General features: G+C 51.4%; 6 protein-coding genes across 6 annotated transcripts; 4 read left to right on the top strand and 2 right to left on the bottom strand.

Moving 5' to 3' along the window:
• Positions 1-1,873: 1,873 nt before the first annotated feature.
• QC764_511743 (uncharacterized protein) lies at positions 1,874-2,806 on the top strand (the record flags this gene model as incomplete). Its single annotated transcript, XM_062948394.1, has 1 exon — positions 1,874-2,806. The coding sequence occupies one exon, from the start codon at positions 1,874-1,876 to the stop codon at positions 2,804-2,806; it is 933 nt and encodes a 310-aa protein (XP_062799149.1).
• A 354-nt stretch (positions 2,807-3,160) lies between these two features.
• Positions 3,161-4,695, top strand: QC764_511740 (uncharacterized protein; the record flags this gene model as incomplete). The annotated part of the gene is made up of 2 exons (XM_062948393.1): positions 3,161-3,967; positions 4,022-4,695. Exons 1-2 carry the CDS (start codon positions 3,592-3,594, stop codon positions 4,693-4,695), a joined length of 1,050 nt encoding a protein of 349 aa, XP_062799148.1. The 5' UTR covers positions 3,161-3,591.
• A 1,825-nt stretch (positions 4,696-6,520) lies between these two features.
• QC764_0080570 (uncharacterized protein) lies at positions 6,521-7,507 on the top strand (the record flags this gene model as incomplete). The annotated part of the gene is made up of 1 exon (XM_062940779.1): positions 6,521-7,507. One exon carries the CDS (start codon positions 6,521-6,523, stop codon positions 7,505-7,507), a length of 987 nt encoding a protein of 328 aa, XP_062799147.1.
• Positions 7,508-8,526: 1,019 nt separating this feature from the next.
• QC764_511720 (uncharacterized protein) lies at positions 8,527-10,211 on the bottom strand (the record flags this gene model as incomplete). Its single annotated transcript, XM_062948392.1, has 2 exons — positions 8,527-8,995; positions 9,046-10,211. 2 exons carry the CDS (start codon positions 10,209-10,211, stop codon positions 8,527-8,529), a joined length of 1,635 nt encoding a protein of 544 aa, XP_062799146.1.
• A 1,000-nt stretch (positions 10,212-11,211) lies between these two features.
• Positions 11,212-11,930, bottom strand: QC764_511710 (uncharacterized protein; the record flags this gene model as incomplete). The annotated part of the gene is made up of 3 exons (XM_062948391.1): positions 11,577-11,930; positions 11,506-11,523; positions 11,212-11,448 (listed from the first exon to the last, which is right to left on the bottom strand). Exons 1-3 carry the CDS (start codon positions 11,619-11,621, stop codon positions 11,212-11,214), a joined length of 300 nt encoding a protein of 99 aa, XP_062799145.1. The 5' UTR covers positions 11,622-11,930.
• QC764_511700 (uncharacterized protein) lies at positions 11,834-16,013 on the top strand (the record flags this gene model as incomplete). Its single annotated transcript, XM_062948390.1, has 5 exons — positions 11,834-12,742; positions 12,798-13,326; positions 13,372-13,695; positions 13,752-13,913; positions 13,965-16,013. Exons 1-5 carry the CDS (start codon positions 12,660-12,662, stop codon positions 16,011-16,013), a joined length of 3,147 nt encoding a protein of 1,048 aa, XP_062799144.1. The 5' UTR covers positions 11,834-12,659.
• Positions 16,014-20,280: the final 4,267 nt, after the last annotated feature.

Below are 20,280 nucleotides of genomic sequence, written 5' to 3'. Positions count from 1 at the left end.
GAGCAAAGGCATAGTACATTCTCTTCACTTTCACCTCGATACCCTCTTCTTCCCTCTTCCTACGAGCCTCCTCTTCGTCCAACCGAGCCTGTTCTTGCTCCATGAGAATCACATCGTCGCGCCGCTCAAGAAGGCCTGGGCCGTAGAAAGACCCTCCCCATGTGGGCGACTTGTCCATCAGGTAAGGTAAGCTATGCCATAATCGACTTGGATCTGTAACCATTTTTCGAGTAGTTCCTTATTACCACGACAGCCTAGATAACTGTACATCCCCTCAAACACCTCATCTGGAATGCCTGCTATGGGACTTGTCACTGCCTTCATAATTAAGCTGTAAGGCTTTGACTGTTTGAGTCCATGAGTTATGATGGCAGCCATGTTGAAGAAGTCCGTTTTAATGCATCCAAAACACCGGGAGGGCAGGAAACGCTGGCGGTCGTCCTTGAACCGTTCTTCGGCCAACATCGGCGGCAGCAGGTCTGCCACCACAGTCTTGAGCAAGGTCACAACCCCTATCTGGTCTTTGAACCCGAGGTTCGCGCGGTACTGTTCAAATGGAAAGCCATCCGGCCAATATGGGATCTCGTAAGTAATGAGACAAGCTTGGCACTTGCCAGCAGTGAACCTGATCTCCAGGCAACATATCGGACACTGATATGTTGGATAGGTGCGGTCCGGTAGGGCAGCATGGGAAGAGTGGGAGGATTCTGGTGACCAGGGATCTCGGGGGCCATTCTCTGGAGCATCATTCTGTGGGATCTGAGGTCGATCTTCGACTTGAATGAGCCGAACTTCACCCCTTGCTGCACGTCTCCTACCGACATCATTCATGTACTCCTCCCAGCATTCATGGCAAAACATATGCCCGCAAACACGAAAGACGCCCTTCTTCGCCTCATTTCGTTGAAAGTCCGACAATCGTCTCTTGCGCTTGTTCCCAGCAGGCGGAGAAGGTTCCGGCACCGGCTCCTGATCGATAAAGGCAGCGATATAGCACGTGCATATGATACACCGCACAAAGGGCTTTGGCTCGTTGGCGGAGGTTTCGTCGACGTCAAGTCGTCTTGGATCCTGGAACAGGTCCTTGCCTCCGGGATCCCCTTTCTTCTGTGGAGCAGAGGGGTTGGGTGGTAACGGCGGGGCAAGATTGCCGGTGTCGGCCTCGTCTTTGCTGCCTGGAAGGTCAAGATTCAGGCCGGGCGGCGTTGACGGCCCCGAATCCGATGGTTGGTAGGTCGGATCTCTTTCCTGTGCCTGAGCCACAGCATCGGCGATACATTCGCTCCTCTCCTAGTCCCTTTGGGATTGATTTGTGTCCTGTCTTGTGTACAATCTGCCATTAGGGTCATCCTGATCAAGGGCAAGTGACAGCGGCCATTGGCGACCCCAATTCGCAGGCACATAGTGGTGGTCATCCCCGATCCACCATTGCCTCCCAACGGGTGAGTGCAAAGGTGCGGCTGGTTGTGGAGGGTTGGGTTCCAGTAGAGGATGTTGCTCCATGGTTGTCTTGGTTGGGTGATGAACGGTTCAGAAAATTGATGCTTCAAGTCTGAACTGTGATGGTTCATTAGTGATCACGGATAATTGTTATCAGGTTGCTTTGTTCAACCGGAAAGAGGTAATATTCCCGCTGCATTTCTGAACAGGAGGGAAAGAAACAATAGAGCCGCGCAAAAAGGGGCTCGGCTGAGTCATCCGCCTACCTTGGGCAAGTGCTCGCCATGTCATGCTGTGATTAAGGTTTTAGCCAGAGGACGACAGTGTGGAGCTGGATGCGTTCTCTGGCCTGGGGCATTCTGCTGCCACGCAGAAGGCAGAAGAGGCTTGCAGTCTTTTCTTATTCAAACATCATCAGTATCAACTAGCAATTATGGCACCACACGACACCCCAAACAACCCCGACCTGCGCAACATTGACCCGCTTCTCTATAGGCACATGCAACCGACAACACACAATCCGACGAATGTTCCACAGCCAACTCACCCACCAAATGATTATTCCAACCCCTCGCCCGTCAGGGGACCAACATCGTCTCTCCCCGGGCACCATGTATCAGTCTCCTTTACTCCAGGACATCGCCACGTGCCGCCCGAGCAGCCATACCCATCACCCGTATATCTGGGCCACCACCAGCCAACAGCCTCACGTCCGGCGTATGCCCTAACTCAACAACAATACCAACAGTTCACCTCCTCAACCCAACCATCAACCCAGCAAACATCTGCCGTCTTCCCCATCGCACCAAGACTACCCCCCCAAACCATCACCCGCAAAAGCAACAACCCCCCCGGCCGGATAATCCACACCCTCCTCCCCCCCAAAACCCACATCATTCGCCCCGACACTCCCATCAGACCCTTCATCCTCTCCCTCCCGCTCGGCGCCCCCTTTCACAAGCGGTACAAGGCCCTTTTGCGCTGCACACGCCAACACGGAAGCGCGCTCATGGAAACGTTCACCGCTGGCCCGTATTTCTCTTACCGGGATCCAAGCAATAACCAGGTTCATTTCTTGATTAATGACATCATGGTGCCTGATGGACGTTGGTCGGATGAATTGACGTACAAGGTGCAAGTGATGGAGAGTGGGTTAGGGGTTTTGGATAAAGAGAAAAAGACGTGGGGGAATCATTGGAGGGAGACGGAAGAGGAGAGGGAGGGGGTAGTGAAGTATGGGGGAAAGAGTGAGAGGGGGGTGAAGTTGTATTGGTATGGGGAGGGGGTGGAGGTTGAGAATTGGGAGGAGGAAGGGGAGGAGGAGGTGGGGAGGGTTTTGGCGGGGGTTTATGGGTGGGTTTCGTAGGGGGATGGTGTTGCTATTTTGATGGGGGAAAGGAAAGAGTTTGATGTGACATCAGCATGGGACGGAGCTGGTTTTTAAAAAGACATTGTGAATTATGACAGCGGAGGTTAAAATGCATGGATTAGACGGGTAGACAGACTGACTGATAGATAGCATTGTTGGATAGACTTCGACAAAGAAGGCGATGCCTCGGCACCAATGAATGACAGCGTCCAGCCAAAACGTTCTTTGCTTCCCCCCTGCATTGAGAAACAAAGTCTGGAGCATCATTCAACGGCTCCACACCAGTCCGGACTGCCATCGAACGGTCATCATGTAGCTGAAACACCGTCACCACAAAGTGAATGTTCGCCATTGGATTACATTAGCGCCCGTCCGTGTGGTTTTTCCCGTCCCGTATCCGGCGATCCCCCGTTGGCTGTGGGCCGGCTGAATGGGCGGGAAGGATCAATGGTGTGTAACGATAAGAGGTTATTCCCGGTCTGACAGCGCTGATTGGCGTTGCACGGCATGGGCTGTGCCGGGTTGATGGAAGGGCTGGAAGGGGAGGTTTATCTCCGGACGGGGTTACCAAGGTTGGATTCGATGTCGGATTTGGTGATTGATGTTTGAAGGTAGTAGCGCCTATGTGAGGACGGGGTTAATGGTGGAGGCGGTGACTGGTTTGGGGGATTCAGCTGGGGAGAGGAGCGTTAGTTTGGGGATGGGAGATGGTTCGAGAATGGGGGCTGTGGTGGGAGTCTGAGTGGTGCATGTGGATATAAGATGGAAGGGGCAGATCTTGGATGGCGATGATGGTCAGTATCGAGATTGAAAAAAGTCCATCTGGCGAGAAGACACCAGCCACAAAACCTCAGCGTCAGCGTAGCAGAAGACGTGACTCAAGTCATCGCAACATGCACGGCAAACCGACTCACCCCCTAAAGGCGGTCATCCCCCCTTCTATTCTGCCAGAAGCAGTCCTCCACCCAGACCACGAGCAAATCGACCGCCATGTCATGACATACCTCGCCAACACATGGGAATGGCCGTCGGAAAAACACAAACAGGCGTTCATCAGTTGGAAGCTGAGCGAAGTCGTGCTGTTTATGTTTCCCACGGGGGAGGCGGAGCGTGTGAAGCTCGCGTGTGAGCTTTTACTCTTAGGCTTCCTCATGGATGGTCAGTTCTCCCCAAATGTCACCCCTTTGTTGTTTCAATCACTGACAAAAGCAGACTACTTTGACAAAAACACCCTCTCCACCAATGCCAGCATCGTCTCGTCTCTTCACTCCCTTTCGACCTCCCCCGAGATGACTGTTCCGGTGACAACAATCGACAGCATGCACGCGGGTTTGTTTGCCAAGTTCTTGACGTACCCCAACTCGGCGCCTATACTTGAAGCGTATTTGGCTATGCTTGACTGCCACTGTGTTCCCTCACGCGGACCATCCTCACTCTCTTCTCTAAAAGAATATCTTGTGTTTAGGGAGACTGACGTTGGGATGCCGATTTGTGTTGAGTTACTCTACTGGACAGACCCCGCTCTGGCAGGTATTACAGCTGATGAGAAAAGGATGTTGAGACCGTTGGAAAAACTGGCGAATTATCATGTCAGTATATTGAATGATGTTTTTAGTTTTGAGAGAGAATGGGAAGCGGCGGAGATGAATGGAGAGGAGGGAGGGGCGTTGGTGAATGGGGTTGCGGTTTTGGCGGGGGAGGTGGGTATTGGGGTTGAGGCGGCGAGGGGGTTGTGTGTTAGGCTTGTGAGGGTTTGGGAGGGGGAGTTTGTGAGGTTGAAGGGGGAGATGCTGGTCGAGGGGAGGTTGCGGAGGGCAGTGGAGGGGATTGAGAGGAGGATGAGTGGTGCGGAGGCTTTTTCTTGGAGGACGGGGAGGTATTTGTGATGGAGTAAGGGGTGGGGGGGTGCATTTAGAGCGTTGGTAGCATTGCGATGTTGGGGGCATAGAGGGACTTTTAGAATTTTAGTTTTCTGTTTTGGTTTGGGGTGTTGACTCGCCTGAAGTGACTGTTATCATGACATTTCGATGTGACCGACTATGGGCCAAATGATCTGAGTTCCTGAGTCTGCGGTGGTGACAGGGTGAGGTGGTCAGTCCCGTTGAGCCCAACGAACTCATTTCTGCTTGCAACACAAGGCCTCCCCTTCACATAAAGACATCACCGACCATCTCATTTTGAGAACAGTTCTCCGCTTGAATATCATCTCAACGCAGCAATTATATATTTTTGCTTTTGCCACCTTGGGTATCGCACTAGACACTATAGAGCAACCTGAAGCAGAAGGGCCACTTATCAGCTGCTCCCGAGAGGAAAGAATTTTCAGCTGAGAATTCCAGGTTTTGAGCAAAGAATCTCGCCGCTAGGTACTCTGCCGGCCCTAAGGTGGGCAGAAGCCTGGAGATTCTGAAATCAATCGCCGACCAAATCAACGATAGGCGTCTCCTCCACAGTTTGGCCCTCACCAACAAAATTTTCAATTTCGAGTTTTGTCGACACCTTTATCGACACCTCGGTCCCTCCATCGTGTTTTTATATCTTCAACCATCAAACTCGAACCTCATTCACACAAAAGCCTTGACCATTCCCGACGCGTGTGAGACCGAATGGTGGTCCTCAACTACGAATGAAAAAGTGACCGCCTTGGTCAACAAAATGGAGCGCCTAGAAAGCTTCACATGGGATGCAGACGAGGACATATGCCACACAATACATTCAGGCACCATATCATCTTTAGCGGCATGGTGCCCTAGGCTCAAGAGTCTGCATCTTCACCTGGCCCCGTATCGGGAGCCTGAAGATAGAGACGCCAATCCGCATTATAAGCCCATGGAGATCTCGCTATTCGGCAATCTCGCCTCTTTGACACTTCGCAATATCCAAGGTGATCTAACAGAATGGCAAGGCCAAACATCTAAGGCTTTGATCAAATCGCCGTGGGTCTTCCTTTCGAGCATACCGTTCTCAAGCAGTGCAGACTGATTGGCTAACATGAGCTTTGAAGGGGTCTTCAACCGCTTGACCTTTCGATAGATGATGACTACATTTTCGAGTCCCAATCGGTAAAATACGTCGGGTTCCTCAATGGTATTTGTCACAAATATGCGAGAGATGGACGACAGCCCCTGCGGCTAAGAACTCTAAGAATGAGTGCATTCGTTCTTCCAGAAAACGACACGGTCTTCACCAAATTCACCGATTTTGCCTATTTGGAGGAGTTGGCTATCGATAACCATGGCGGGCACTATGACGGAATGCCGACTTTCTCTATACGCTGGCGACTGGGACAAGGATGCGGAGAGCGCCATTCCTTTCCAAGTATTTTCCCCATCCAACTGTCCCAACCTTCACCGACTGAAAGATAGTTGATAAGCCTGTAAAGATAGTTGATAGGCCTTTAAAAATAATTGAAAGGCCTTTAAATGTAGTAGAAATGCTTATTAACTTGCTGGTGAGGCATGGTTCATACTATGGTATAGGTTAACTTACCTTTGCTGTCTCAATTACCTTGTGGGCAGGGTGTGTCTGGTAGGTAGGTATTTGGCCTACCCGCACGATTCTCGACTTCATTGGTCAGCTGTTATGCGGCCGGCGTGACATCAGGCATCACTGTCCAAACGATGCCTCCAGCTGCTCACCAGCAACATTATTTCCAAATTCTTCACCCGATATTGTCATGTATGACCAGATAATCCTGTTAACAAAAAAAATATGCCACCTCCACATCTTGAATACAAACCCATCGATCACTCGATCGCCCAAATCCGCGTCTTGACGATCCACCTAGGGTCGTCCGACGATCCAATCTTATGCTCCCTGACCCGCCACAGCCTGCAACATGAAAACGACTACGAAGCCCTCTCCTACACTTGGGGGGATCCAACCCGCAATTACTTGATTTCCATCGGCGCGGCCTCTCTGCCCGTCACCAAGTCAGCTCATGATGCTCTTCGCCACCTCAGACTCAAAGATCGGGACCGCCGGGTCTGGATCGACGCCATCTGCATCAACCAAGACGACAATACAGAGAGGAATCGCCAGGTCGAGTACATGGGACAAATTTTTAAGGGCGCATCCCGTGTTCTTGCATGGCTGGGCCCAACTGGTCCTGGGACCGACGAGGCTTTTGAGCTCATTAGAGCTGTTTCTGCGAAGTCCCCCATGAAGCCGGCTCTGGACGTGTGGCGCGCCATTGAGCCTTTGACAGCCCTGATGAACCGGCCTTTTTGGAGCAGAACATGGATTCTACAGGAGGTCATTTGCCCAGAAAAAGCGCCGCTTATCGGATGTGGGAACAAGTGGGAAGACTGGGAGACATGGGCTGCTGCCAGCCCTCTGGCTATGGGGGAGGAGCTTGAAGACGTCTTGAACCCAAAGTCGAGCATATTAGGGCGTCAAACTTTGAAGGCATACGCCAAGGCTTTCGAAATGTTCTCGGGGATCGACTATCTGCGACAGCAGTCTTATGAGCTCCAACACCACCACAGTGGCCAGGGCATCACCAACCTAAACGAGGTCCTCACCGTGAGCATCAATACGGAATGTTCCGACCTTCGAGATCACGTCTTTGCCATTGTTGGCATGATACACTTTGATGGGATTGCGGCGGGCATTCACCCTCCCAAACCGGATTACAGCACGTGTCGGAGGTCTACACCGAAATGGCAAAGTTTTCGATTGAGAGTGACAAGACACTGATTATTTTGTTTCTTTGCACCCATCTCAGGACCCATCTCACGACGTGGGAGACATACCTCCCTTCCTGGACGCCGGACTTTTCCTGCAATATTGAAGCTCTCCGGTACCCGGCACTGAGTCGGGTAACGAGAAGTGTGCCATCTCGAAGCGAGCATCTACCGGTTGTATCAAACGCGGGAGTGCTGCAGGTTCACGGCAAGTTGGTTGGCATAATTCACAGGACATATAGCCTGCAGAAGTGGTGGACGAACCTCGACAGACTTATACGATTTGTCGGCCCTATCAATGAGCCATGTCTCGTCGAGTTGTACAGCTGCCTCACAGGTGGCCAGGACCTTGCTGAGGAGTCATTTGACTGGTTCAAGGAAGCCATCAGTCGTGCTTCTCTCAAGGTGGATGGGCTTTATCTCGACGCCGAGCCCGAGAACAATAAGATTAACAAGACTGAGGTCATTGAGGACATCACGCACACCACCACACTGAGTGCTAGCAGAAGTGCACCGCACCGCCAGATCTACATGGCAACCGGGCTAGGTTCCAATTCCAGGTTCCGACTCGGACTGGGTTCGCCTGACTGCAGGGAGGGCGATCTTGTTTGCTTGGTTGCAGGAGGTCACGCTCCACTAACCCTGAGATTTAGTCACAATGGTTACTATGAGTATGTTGGTGACTCGTATGTGCCTGGCTATATGGAAGAGGACATGGAACACGCACTGGAATGGGATATCGGGATAGAATGGACAAGATTTGACATTCTCTAAGGGGTTAAAGTCTTGACAGTTCCACTTGGGGGAAGGTTAGGCTTGCAACGAATGGACTGAATCTTGAATTGAGGGGTTTTTAAGCAAGAACGTGATGAATTGAGTTTATTTCAAGGTTACGCCACCGATTACCCAGATATATACTACTTAACAAATCGGGACCAAAGTTCTCAACCTTCGTATGTCTGGCTCCATCCATTCACCAACATCGCAAGACAACCACCACCCCCAAGATATCCATCAAGGTCAAAGCAACTATCACTCCCCCTTTCCATCCCCCTCAGAAACAGTAAACGGCATCCCCTCCGGTACACTCCTCCACTGCCCCCCTTCATCCAACAAACCCAAACACTCCCCCCACTTCTCCCTCACCGTCTCCGCTTTCTTCTCGCTCCTGCGCGTGATCTTCAACCTAAATGGCCTGGGCTGCATCAGGAACCCACCGACTAGATTATCCTGATCGGGTGTGATCTCCTGCCCCGTCACCTCATCAATCGCCTTCTCGAACTTGAACGCCCACATCAACCTCGCAATAACAAGAAACATCGACCTGTCAACCACGTGCATCCCCTCGCAGATTCTCCTCCCCGCCCCAAAACTAAAATGATCCCGCTTGGTAGCGTCAGCCTGCTGAGCTGACTCGGTCGAGCTAGCAAAGTCATGGATGTACCGGTCAGGATCAAAGACGCGGGGGTTAGGGTGCCGTTCGGCGTCCATATGTACAGCCCTGCAACCATCAGCAAAATATCAGCGAAGAAAGGAATAGAAGTGACCAACCAAGCATTATACACCACCCCTGCCCCTTTGGGAATCCTATACCCCATATACTCATCATCCTTAATCACCGCATGCGGCGCGCCCAATATCGCGGTCGGCATCCACCTCAAGTTCTCCTTCACACAAGCCCTGATATACTGCGCTTTTGGGTTTTCCATATCCTCAATCGAGGGGAATCTATCCCCGCAAACTTCATCAACCACCCTCTGCGCCTTGTTTTGCGCCTCCGGATACAAGATTATAGCAAGGACAAACCCCGCCAGCGTCGAGGCAGTGGTATCCGAGCTTGCCTCCAGCGCCGTCCCAGCAACCATGGCAGCAAAGTCATCATCAAACTTTTGGCTTTCTTGTGCGTTGGCAATACCGACGCAGAAACATGGCTTGGCTGTGCCATTCTGCACCTTTTTCTTCGCCTCGAGCCAGTGGCCTTTGTAGAGGTCAAACGTTCGCTCTTTGAGGTCCAATGCATGGCGATAAAGTGGGCGAATGAAAGGGGGTAGGGATCGGAAAATGGGAAAGACGTCCAAGACAGCTGCCGCCCCGGCGCCGGTGATGGACGACCACTCCTCAATAACGTGGTACAGCCTGAGCAGCTTGGGGTCATCAATCTTTGGGGTTCGAAACCCGTAGACGATCTGGGTGGTCAAGGAGTTGGTGTACCGTCTAATATGATGCAGCACCTTGTCTGGTTCTTCCAACAACGCAATCATCATGGATGTGCTCTCGAGATCCTGGTAGGGGACGTACGAGTTCGACGCCTTCAGATGCAGCAACCCATGGAAGAGCTTCCTGACTCGCCGCCAGGTATCACCGTATGGCATGAGCAACATGCGGAGGCCGCCGCTGGCAAGGGAGGAGATGTACATCTCCGGTCGGGATGAGTAGATGTTGCTGCGCTTGTCGAGGAGGTCTTTGATGGCGACGTCGGTGTTGAGCACAATCATGACTTTCGTCCCGGTGATCAGCGAGTAGACTGGGCCGTATTCTTCTGCCCACTTCTTGAATTGGACATATGCGTTGTTGGAGGGTATCTGGTGTAAATTGCCGATGAGGGGGAGGGTTCGAGGTCCAGGAGGGAGACCTTTCGGTCGACGGCCGACATTGCGAAGCTTGAAGATCGTAAAGGCCAGAATGCCTATGAAAAGGGACAAGTACCAGCTCGCCATGGTGCTGATGGTGAAGCCAACGTGCTTCCTGGACCAAGTGATCAAGCCCAGACACCCAACCGCGCCCGGCAGCCCCTATATATTTCCCCCTCACAACGCAACCTCCCGTCACCTCCTCGTCAGCCAACACGGACCACCGGCATGTGTGTAGCAATGAAGCCATCTCAATCCCTGGGATAACACCATCCACCCACGGATGATCACCCTCGAACATGGCAGTTCTGGTGGGGAACCCTGCATGCCGTGATCCGTATTCATCCAACAAGCCATTGTTGATGACTGCCAAGATGCATGTCAGCAAGGACGTGTAACCATCGGGTCAATCAAAGTCTTCTCCCCGCTTTGCGGCTGCAACATTGCTACTATCATCGCATGCACCATGGACAACTGCAGGGTACGTTATCCCCAACGTGCTATCACGTAGCGAATACGCAGGGGTTATGCAGTGCGAACCATGCATAATGGGGCTGTGTGTGTGTTGTCAAGCTGAAGGAAATACCACTGACAGACTGGCGATACCACTGATGGTGCAATTGCAAGGTCCTAAATATTGAAAATGATAGGAGACGGATAGCGGGAAGGTGATGTGGGCAATTGTGGGTACAAGACCTTGGTATGTCGAGGAAGTGGGAATAGCTTGCAAGGTCTGAATCTTGATATTGATTGGCATTGACGAAGTCTATCGTATGGCGTTGTGTACAGCTCGGTGATATGCCAAAAACGTGCTATCCAAGTTTCCCGCTAGTAGAAATATCTTGGTTCCCAACGCTACTAGCGCAAGCCAAATTCTTACTGCGGATGGTATCCTGAGGCTGTATGGGGGCACATTCGTTACGGAGATGTGCCACATCCCGAACTCTGTCGGGCAATGCCACGCACCAGCTGGTGTTATACCCTTGGCTTCTGATAAGCCGGTGTATTTTCTTGCTGACGGCGGAGGATTGATCGTGCATCGTGTTTTCCTTAAAATGTTCGCTGCTCCTCGCATGCCTACGCCTCTTCACTTCTTGGGTGGTGCTGGTGGGGGTGCCACATCCGTTGGCCTCCCCTTGGCCTGGTTCTTGAGCTCGTCAATAAAGTATTTGAAGAAACTCCTAGCCTGTTCGTATCCTTCTCTAGGGTCTGCTGAGGCCTCTCCCTGGCGCAGTGGTTCGTGTGGGTTGCGCCCGTATCGGAAATCTTCGACTCTACGGTGGATGCGCTGTACGCCGTGGTGGAATCCGGGGCTTTGGAGGATCTTTGTCGGTTAGAGCCTTGTATAGGGATCGGGGAGCAGGATGATTGGGGAGCTTACTCGGGCGACGATATGATCCTGGAAATGTAAGTCAGTACAAGCTCTCCAAGATAACAGCGAGGAAGACAAACCTCTACTCGCAGGTACACCTGCCAAAGTATGCGAGCCCAAGCCATGCTTCGAAAGTGACTGGAAAGTAAAAAATAAGGTGGGCGATATATTACATCGATAATAGAGTAGCAACCCAAGCGACAGAGTCCACTGGGTCACTTCGTGACGACAATGGTGACGTTCAAGGTCTGCCGCTGAATGGAACGAGCACGCCGCTGGGAAAGAGCGACGCGGGACGCCACTTCACGTGACTTTAATCTCTGCTTTGTCAGGCGGGGAAGTGTCGCATTTGGGGGCTTTGGAGATGCCAAGGATGCATGATAATTCTCCCCACCAACATCAACACCAGTCTTCAGAGCAACGTAATGGTCAAATATTCCTATCTACCCTAGGCGGCGTCCTTCTCGAGAAAACCGTTTCTGTTGTTTCGGCTTTATCATCGTGGGTGTGTCTGTGCGCCGGTGGGCTGACCTGGTTGGTCATCGCTTGATTGTCAACACCTATCCAATTTCTCGCTGGTCTTTTGCTTGGGGAATATCAAACCTCCAATCTGGATTTTTCCTTCCTTTTACATTCTTCTTTTTCTTTAAAAAAATTGCCTCCAAATAAATCGATATCACTTACCTCCTCAATATTCCATGCCAATCATCATCGTTCTCCCGATAATGCTCATCACTACAAGTTCACGAACCAGCTGGCTTCACATTGCTTCAAATCAGCATGACTTGTTCTTGACACTCAAAACTGAGTCTCGGCCATGCGTCCATGCCGTTTCGATACCAGAACAGCCGGGTCGGGTATTGTGTCCGGCTTTTGGCGGCCTGAGAGAGGCGAAGACGGCACGGTTGAAGACGTTGGACTTCATCGGCCCGCTTCCAGACCACCACCAGAAGAAACAAGAAACGGCGTTTCAACCAATGCTCATAATGTTGTTGTGTGTCAGGTCTTCGGTGATGGTGGGCGGCACAGCGAGGCTAATAATAAGGATGTTGAAGGCCTGAACAACGTCCGACAACCTGGGCCAGATGGCATTCTGACCATCACCATCGTTTTGTGTAATTTTCTCAACTCGTTGTTTTGCACGATTAATTGGTCACACCAAAATGAAGATTCAAGAAGACCAGATCAAGTCAGTTGGGCTTACGCTGCTATATGAGCCTGACGGACCAATCGATCCAGCCGTTGAGTGAGTAGACCACCCTTCCGGCTGAATGAGAGCACTGTCTGATCATCATGCGCAGTATTATCTTGGTCCATGGCATGGGCGGCCATCCTGTCAGGTCATGGAAGTGCTTTGACGAAGGGCAAACGCCAACACCCATCACGCCAATACATCCCTCATCAACACAAGGGAAGAGACTGAGAAAGCCGCCTCCTACAGCGCAACTCAGGCGAACGAACTCGGAGCCGTTACTTGCCAAAGAGGAAGGCTTTGTTAGCAGATCGCGAACTTTGCTGAGAAAAGCCTCGTTCAAGTCATCTTCCCGATTACGTCTTGCCGACTTTGCGGATCAGCTTAACGAGGCCCCAAGGAACGACGTGTTCTGGCCGTTGGACTTTTTACCGCAATCCTGCCCAAACGCCAGGATATTTACGTGGGGCTACCACACCCTGGTTGTGGACAAGAAGCCCCTCCGGCTACAAGGCGACATATTTGCGCATGCCAGCGAGTTTTTGTTTGAACTGGCTACTGCGCGGGCAGCGTTTGGGGCGCAAGCGCGTCCTCTTGTCTTCGTTGCTCATTCCACCGGCGGTATCATCCTAAAAGAAGTAAGGGTCTCTGGCTTGTCATGTTTTATTGGCTAACTCTTGTAGATCCTTCGCCTCGCCGACATCGAACGCGACGGACCTCTGAAAAATGTCCTTTTCTCGACATCCGCCGTGGTTTTCCTCGCTAGCCCTCACCGCGCCACGGAACATGCATCACTTGGAGACGCTGTGACAAGTATGGGCAGTGTGACCCTCTCTGTTGACCCGGACGATCCTGTTTTGCCACAGCTTTGTGGTGGCAGCAGCGCTGAAATTGAGCTTGGACGACAATCCTTCATCAGGCGATGGAACGAGTTCAACTTCAGGGTCAAGACATTCCAGGAGTCTGTTATTCCAAGCTTTGCAGATGCTGATGAGCGGGCTGCCGCAGTAAGTGACTGCCAATTCCCGGCAAAGAAGGACAGAGACCTGACAAATGCACACAGACCGTACGTCGACTTGCAAGCTTCATCGGAGACCCTCGAGAAAAGGCAACAACGATCGGGGCTTTGCATAACAACGTTGCTAAGTTTTGGTCGATGGAAGATGTGGGATACCAAGCTTTGATAACTTGCTTGGCTGAGTTTGTTCGGGACGAAGAGGAAAGAGTAAGTCACCTCCAGATTGATGTCAAGTTATTGCCAGCTAACCTGAAGGAGCGTCATGTCCTGAATAGCGAAGAAACCGACTGCCTGGCGGCACTCGTTCCACCCCCAATTTTTCACGCCGAGACCCCCCTGGCCGCATCCTATCCTGGAACCTGCCTTTGGCTATACGATCTGTACGACTTTCAGACATGGCACAACCGAAGTGGCCCAGACAAGAACAAGGTCTTCTGGATACGAGGCGAATCTGGGTGTGGCAAGAATATCCTTCTCACGTCTCTACGCAGGAGGCTTGGACGACAGTGGGGCCCTGCTGGAGCATCCATTATCGGCATTACAGCAAACCCGACAAGCATCCCAGCGAGTGTCTGTCGTAGTCTTTTGGGACAGCTATTTCTGCAGGACCCGCGTCTTCGGACGGCATTACTCGAACTCTATAGGCAACCTCGAGCTGACCCGGAGGCCTTCGATGACGCCCAAGTTTTGTCATTCTTTTCCGATTTTTACATCGGCCAACCAATCAAGACCCCCACAAGACGAACCTTCATCCTCGTCGAGATACCGGATGAGGCTGGGTCGATGTATGTCGGAGAGGTAATCAGTCGTCTGTCCCGTCTCGCACATAACTCCAACTTCAGCATATGCGTCACCAGTGCTTACCACCCCGAAACCGAGCTGTACAATACCATCAGCGTCCCAATGCACATCCGAAACACCGACGATATCCTTCGTTTTGTCAGTCTCAACTTGATGGCAGAATGGGAGGAACGCAACCGTACAGTCATGATGATTGGTCGCAAAGCAGGAGGCGTCTTTTTATGGGCTGAGATTGTGGTTAATATCGTTAATGCGGCTATTCTAGAAGGCGCTACTCAGGAGCTCATCGAGTGCACCCTACAAGAGGTTTCTGGTGATTTGCACGGGCTGTATGAGTGGATGTTAAGCACCTTGAACGAGAAAGAAAGGGCTGAGGCATTGATCCTCTTTCAGTGGGTAATACTTGCCTCCGAGCCGATGCGCCTGAATGATCTCTTCATTGCAATCAGACTCACCGACCCAAACCAGTTCGAACACTACAAGCGTCTCGGGCCGTTGATGGCTCTGGATGTTGGAGCCCCATTTTCGATGCGGGACCTCCGGCAACTTCGGAATTCTGTGATAACATCCGACACACCCTGTCAATTCCACAGATGGGTACGAACCCGCTCCATTGGTCTCCTTGAAGCCAAGTCGGAGGGAAACGATTCCCTTGGCCTTCAACGAGTACAGGCACGTCACTGCTCCGTCCGCTCTTTCTTCCTCTCGGGCCGAGGCTTTACTTGCCTCACGTCTGGCAACAGTACCATCCCGGCCAACCTAACCACGACCGACTTCCTCAATATCTCACATTACTCCCTCCTCCGAGCTTGTCTGACCTACCTCAATATGCGTGACTTTGAGAGTCTAACTCAAAGTCCCAAACCAAGCCCAAACGTCAAGTCAGCCCCTTTTCTCAACCTCAACATTCCGCTGCGGCCCTTCTCGACGACTGCCAACCAACGCCAGCTAATCACGTCATCCTACCCCTTCCTTCAATACGCCGTCTCCAACCTTATCTTCCATCTGTTGTCACCACAACACTTCCGCTATTTCCTACCTCAAAATGAGCTCTTCCTTGCCCTCTCCGCGAATAAGTTCCACCTATGGAAACGATGGACTTCACTTTTCGGGACTCATGATGCAGATGAGATTATCACTTTGCATACAAAGACAGGGACCAAGACAAAAGGATTGATGAGTCCTGTTTATGGAGCTAGGTTTAGGCTTGAGAGGGTGTTGAGGAAGTTGGGGGGGTTGTCTGTTGCTGCTTTGAGGGTGAAGGAGGAGGAGCAGAGGTTGGGGAAAGGGAGGAAGGAAGGAAGGAGGAGTGGGTGGGTGGGAAGGGGGATTATGTCGGCCGTTACACCTATTTTGCCGGCACCTGGCTTGGGAAGGGGGGTTGGGAGGAAGAAGGAGTGGAAGCCTGTGGAAGAACAGAGGTTCGAGTTGCCGGGGAAGTTGATGCTGGATTCGCCTGGGGTTGGGGAGGAATTGGGGGGGGTGCCGGTTGGGTTGGCTGTATGATGGTCATCCGCCACCGGTAGTCTCAAGACTGGAAACCCTCCATATCAACCATAAAATGTGCGGTCCTTTTTACCGCAGCATACAGAATAGGCACTTCAGTTGGGCCAACTTTGTGGAACAGTGACGACCTGCTCTCGAGGCAGCCAGCAGACACGGGCTTGACAGACAGTCCACTCAACTAGGTAATAGGATATCTCCTTCACATGATTTGTTCATTCGTTCCAATGGACGCATGCATCTTCATACATCTTAAACGCTACTTCTGGAAGGTCCCATCCGCTGGTTGTGTGTCTTCTCGACCCATCCCTCCGATATATTGGCTTCGACCATGCCCCCCTCCCTCATCTGCAAGCCTCACCAATAGCAACCCATCATTGCTCACCGGGCTGTTAATGATGTTGATGACCTGCAGTGGCTGAGAGACAACTCTCTGCAGTTTTGATCAGGCTACGAGATACCTGAGGCACTCCTGCAGGTGGGTGTGTTTCAGTGGCATTATCGTGTCCTTCTCCGCTCTTTCGTCCCGCGATGCCTTGTTTCCTTTTCTCTAGCAGCAATCTCTCGAGGTTCTGAACACAACATTGTTTTCCTTGACTGCTCTTGGTTTGTCTCATAGCCACTTGTTGATACCCGGAACCAAATGCTTATCTTTGTTAGGTATGTGTACCTTCCACCTCGCATGAACATAGCAAAGGATTTCCGAGTCCAAGTTACTCCCCCTCTCGACAACCAGCCCATCCTTCCTCCTACACAACTTGCCGAACCTACCTGTAGTTGTTCGGTATCGATCATGTCTGGCCTAGAAACCCTCGCGGCGCTTGGTCTCGTCTGCAACGTGTTCCAAATTACCAGTTTTGCCGATGAATTGTACACGACTTGCACTTGACTTCTGAAGAGAGAGACACCCGACGCAGACTTGTCCAAAACCCTAGTCCATCTCAACGCTGTTTTTGACAACGTCACACAGAGTCTCAATTCGGCTACACAAACTCTCACGCAAAATGACCGGCAACTCCTTGCTATAGCAAAGGAATGTAAAGCTGCTGCCACAGCTCTAGGAGAGGAATTGGGCAAATTTCAGGCGACAACGACTACTGGAAGAAGATGGCAGTCAATCGAACTTAGGACGAAACACACATTGACACTCAAAAAGAAGCATGAGGAGCTTGAGAAGACCCTGAACAGGAACCAGTCCGCACTTGAGACCCGTTTGTGGTACAGCATCTGGTAAGTTACTGCCTCCGTTTCCTCCAAGGGAGCCTCTCTAATTCCACTACCTACCATGGCTTCAGCACCAAAACCGAAGCAATCCATATACGCCAACGGAACGATTTCGTTAAACTTGACTTGCAGCTCCGCAATCTTGTCACGGCTATTGCAGATGGGGAATCACGCATGACTTGCTTGCTCATTCAACAAGGGGATTCCATCCGGGACCACGTGACAGCCGAGGCAGCAAGTATCAGGCTTGGTCACGATTCTATTCTCACTCACGTTACGACCGAGGTGACGAATCTGAAAACCGCCATATTCGATGAAGCCAAGCACCGTAGGCTTTTGAAGAGTGTCAAGTACGGCAGCCTGAACGAACGGCGCAACCAGATCAGAACGCCCACTGCCAACACCTTTAGATGGATTTTTGGGCATTCTGAAAACGACGATGATATCGAAGACGACGACGACGACGACGACGACGACGACGATGAGGATAGCAACGAACCGGACGAGAGCAGAATAGACGAGGAACATGAAGATATTCATAAGCTTCTCGGAGACGCTGCAAGGCGTCGGGAGGCTTCAATTCAGTTCCTGTCGTCGCTGCAGTCGACAAAAGAGCCTCTTTTCTGGATATGCGGGAAGCCAGGCTCCGGCAAAAGTACTCTCATGAAGTATGTCGCCAATAATCCCAGAACTATACGGCTTGTTAATGCGGCGGGGAAACAGACTGTCATCCTGAGCCACTTCATCCGGACTGCTGGTCAACCTATGGAGAGAAGGATCAAGGGAGTTTTGTGTTCGTTGCTCCATCAATTGCTCGACTCCGTTGCCGAGATGACCACCAGAATCAGCACCCAATATCCCTGGACGGTCAAGAAAGTGGAAGCTCCTGACTGGAACAAGAAGGAGCTCAAGAAGGTTCTCAAATTCGCTCTAGAGCATCTGGGCACCGACGTCTGTATATTTTTGGACGGGCTTGATGAGATCGATGCCGGTCTATCAGAAGGACAACGGCGACTTCTGAACTTCGTTAAGGAGCTCCAAACTCTAAAGAATGTCAAAATATGCGTCGCAAGTCGTCCTGAACCCCTTCTAAAAAGCGGTCTATCCCATGCGCCAATGTTCAAAATTCACGAACTCACACAGTGGGACATTTGGAAATACGCCTCCAGTGTCTTGGACACACGTTTCAAGCAGCTTGCTGGCTCTGACCAAACACCACTCCTGAAAAGTATTTGTGAGATGGCTGATGGAGTGTTTTTGTGGGTTGCACTGGCCCTTCAGTCGCTAAGAAATGGTTTAGCCCAAGGCGACAGTGTTTGGGAACTAGGCAAGCGCCTGAGAGCTTTGCCGAGAGATTTGAAAGATCGATATGCGGCGATGTGGAAGCGACTTGGAGATGACGAGCCTCTGTATCGACGAGATGCTGCAATGTATCTCAGCAAAGTTTTGGCCTGCCAGCTCATCGATAACCGCAAGCCATTAGCCATCGGTGAATTGCTTTTGGCAACTAACTTGAGCCTCATGGATCAGTTTTGCCATGGAAGGTTAGAAACCGAGGGCCTGGAGCGAACTCTCACGAAGACATCGGATCAACTTGCGCGCCGAATACAAGTCCGTTGCGTAGGGCTCCTGGAGGTCACAGAAAACGCCAACACGCCCCTGTTTAACAGGGTTCACTTTATTCATCGATCGGCCAAAGAGTTTCTTGAGGGGTCCGAAGAGGGACAGAAGCTGTTGCAGTGTGATCGTCTCAGCAAAGTGCAAAGGCTTGTCAAAATTACACAGGCTGTGCTTGTTCCTGTACTACTGTTTCCCGAAGGTTCCCTCGAACAGAGTAACGTGCGGACGATGTGCGACAACCCTGCTTCCTTCTTCCGCGAGATTCAGCATAATTGGAGGAGATACGGGAGCTCGCGGGTGCAAGTGTTGGAGATTCTTTCCGCTGCCGAGGGCATTCTTGAGGCATGGCCGTCCAGTCGCACCAGCCCATGGCTCAAGTGCCATGGATCGATATTCTCGGCGTCGCCTCAAGTGAATACGCACATGATTTTTTGCTCGACAGGTTAAGAACTTTGGATGAAGCTGGGCAGGTTTCTGTGGAGTACAACACCTATCTGCTCACGGCCGCCCTATCAGATGACCTTTTTGGGATCGATGGCAAATTCTTCGAAATAGTGAATGATATGGATCCAAGACTCTTTGACTAGTCGGATGAGGAAGATGCGGCATTGTTTCACAACCCCAAGTGTGATTTGAAAGAGGTTGTGATCGGGAGCTTGGAGATGACCTTGGAGGTTTTGCGAATTCGAGAAATCAACCCGGACCTCCGGACATTCTCCTACAACGGCTATACGATAAACGGCGACACACCTGCAGCATTCCACGTCAGCCCGACAGAGGCAGCCGCAAGACTGTTGCTAGCCGCCAATATAACACACTATATCCAAGGCCTCATAGCCCTCATGATCAACAAGCTCTTGGATCTGGGTGCCGATTTGTCTAAGCGCACAAGGTTCACTATCTGCCCTGTCTACCAACATGAAATGAAAGGGATATTTGAGTTCAGCTCTCATGGATGGTCGTCCGTTGCATGTGCAGAGATTGTCGACGCAATCCATGGTGGTGGGCTTTTCGTCGAGACCGACACTGCAACCCTGCTCGCACTCGCCCGCCGTATGTTTTATCATCGAGATGATCTGTCCGACTCCGAAAAGGATTAGGTCAGGAGGCTCCGGAAAATGAAGTTTCGGGTAACTCGCATTATCTATATTTCTCGGGATTATAACTGCTTCGACACCGCCGACTTCACGTACACAGATTCTCTGGTTCATAGTCTCAAGCGCATAGTTATGATTGAAGACGCGAAATTGTATCTTATGGAAATTGATAAGCTGATGAAATATATGCAAAACAACCTGGAACGTCGGAAGCGAAGGGATTTGGTCAAAGAATTTATTGCTGAAGACATTGCCTGGAGTTGGAGTGATGAAAGGACTCGTCGACCACAAAAGTATGTGGATCGTCGGGAGCCACTTGAAGATGTGCC

The sequence above is a fragment of the Podospora pseudoanserina genome, chromosome 5 (genome assembly GCF_035222485.1).
Source record: "Podospora pseudoanserina strain CBS 124.78 chromosome 5, whole genome shotgun sequence".
In the NCBI taxonomy this organism is placed as follows: Eukaryota; Fungi; Ascomycota; class Sordariomycetes; order Sordariales; family Podosporaceae; genus Podospora; species Podospora pseudoanserina.
Note: the sequence above shows the minus strand (reverse complement) of the source record. Positions and strands in the feature narration are given on the sequence as shown.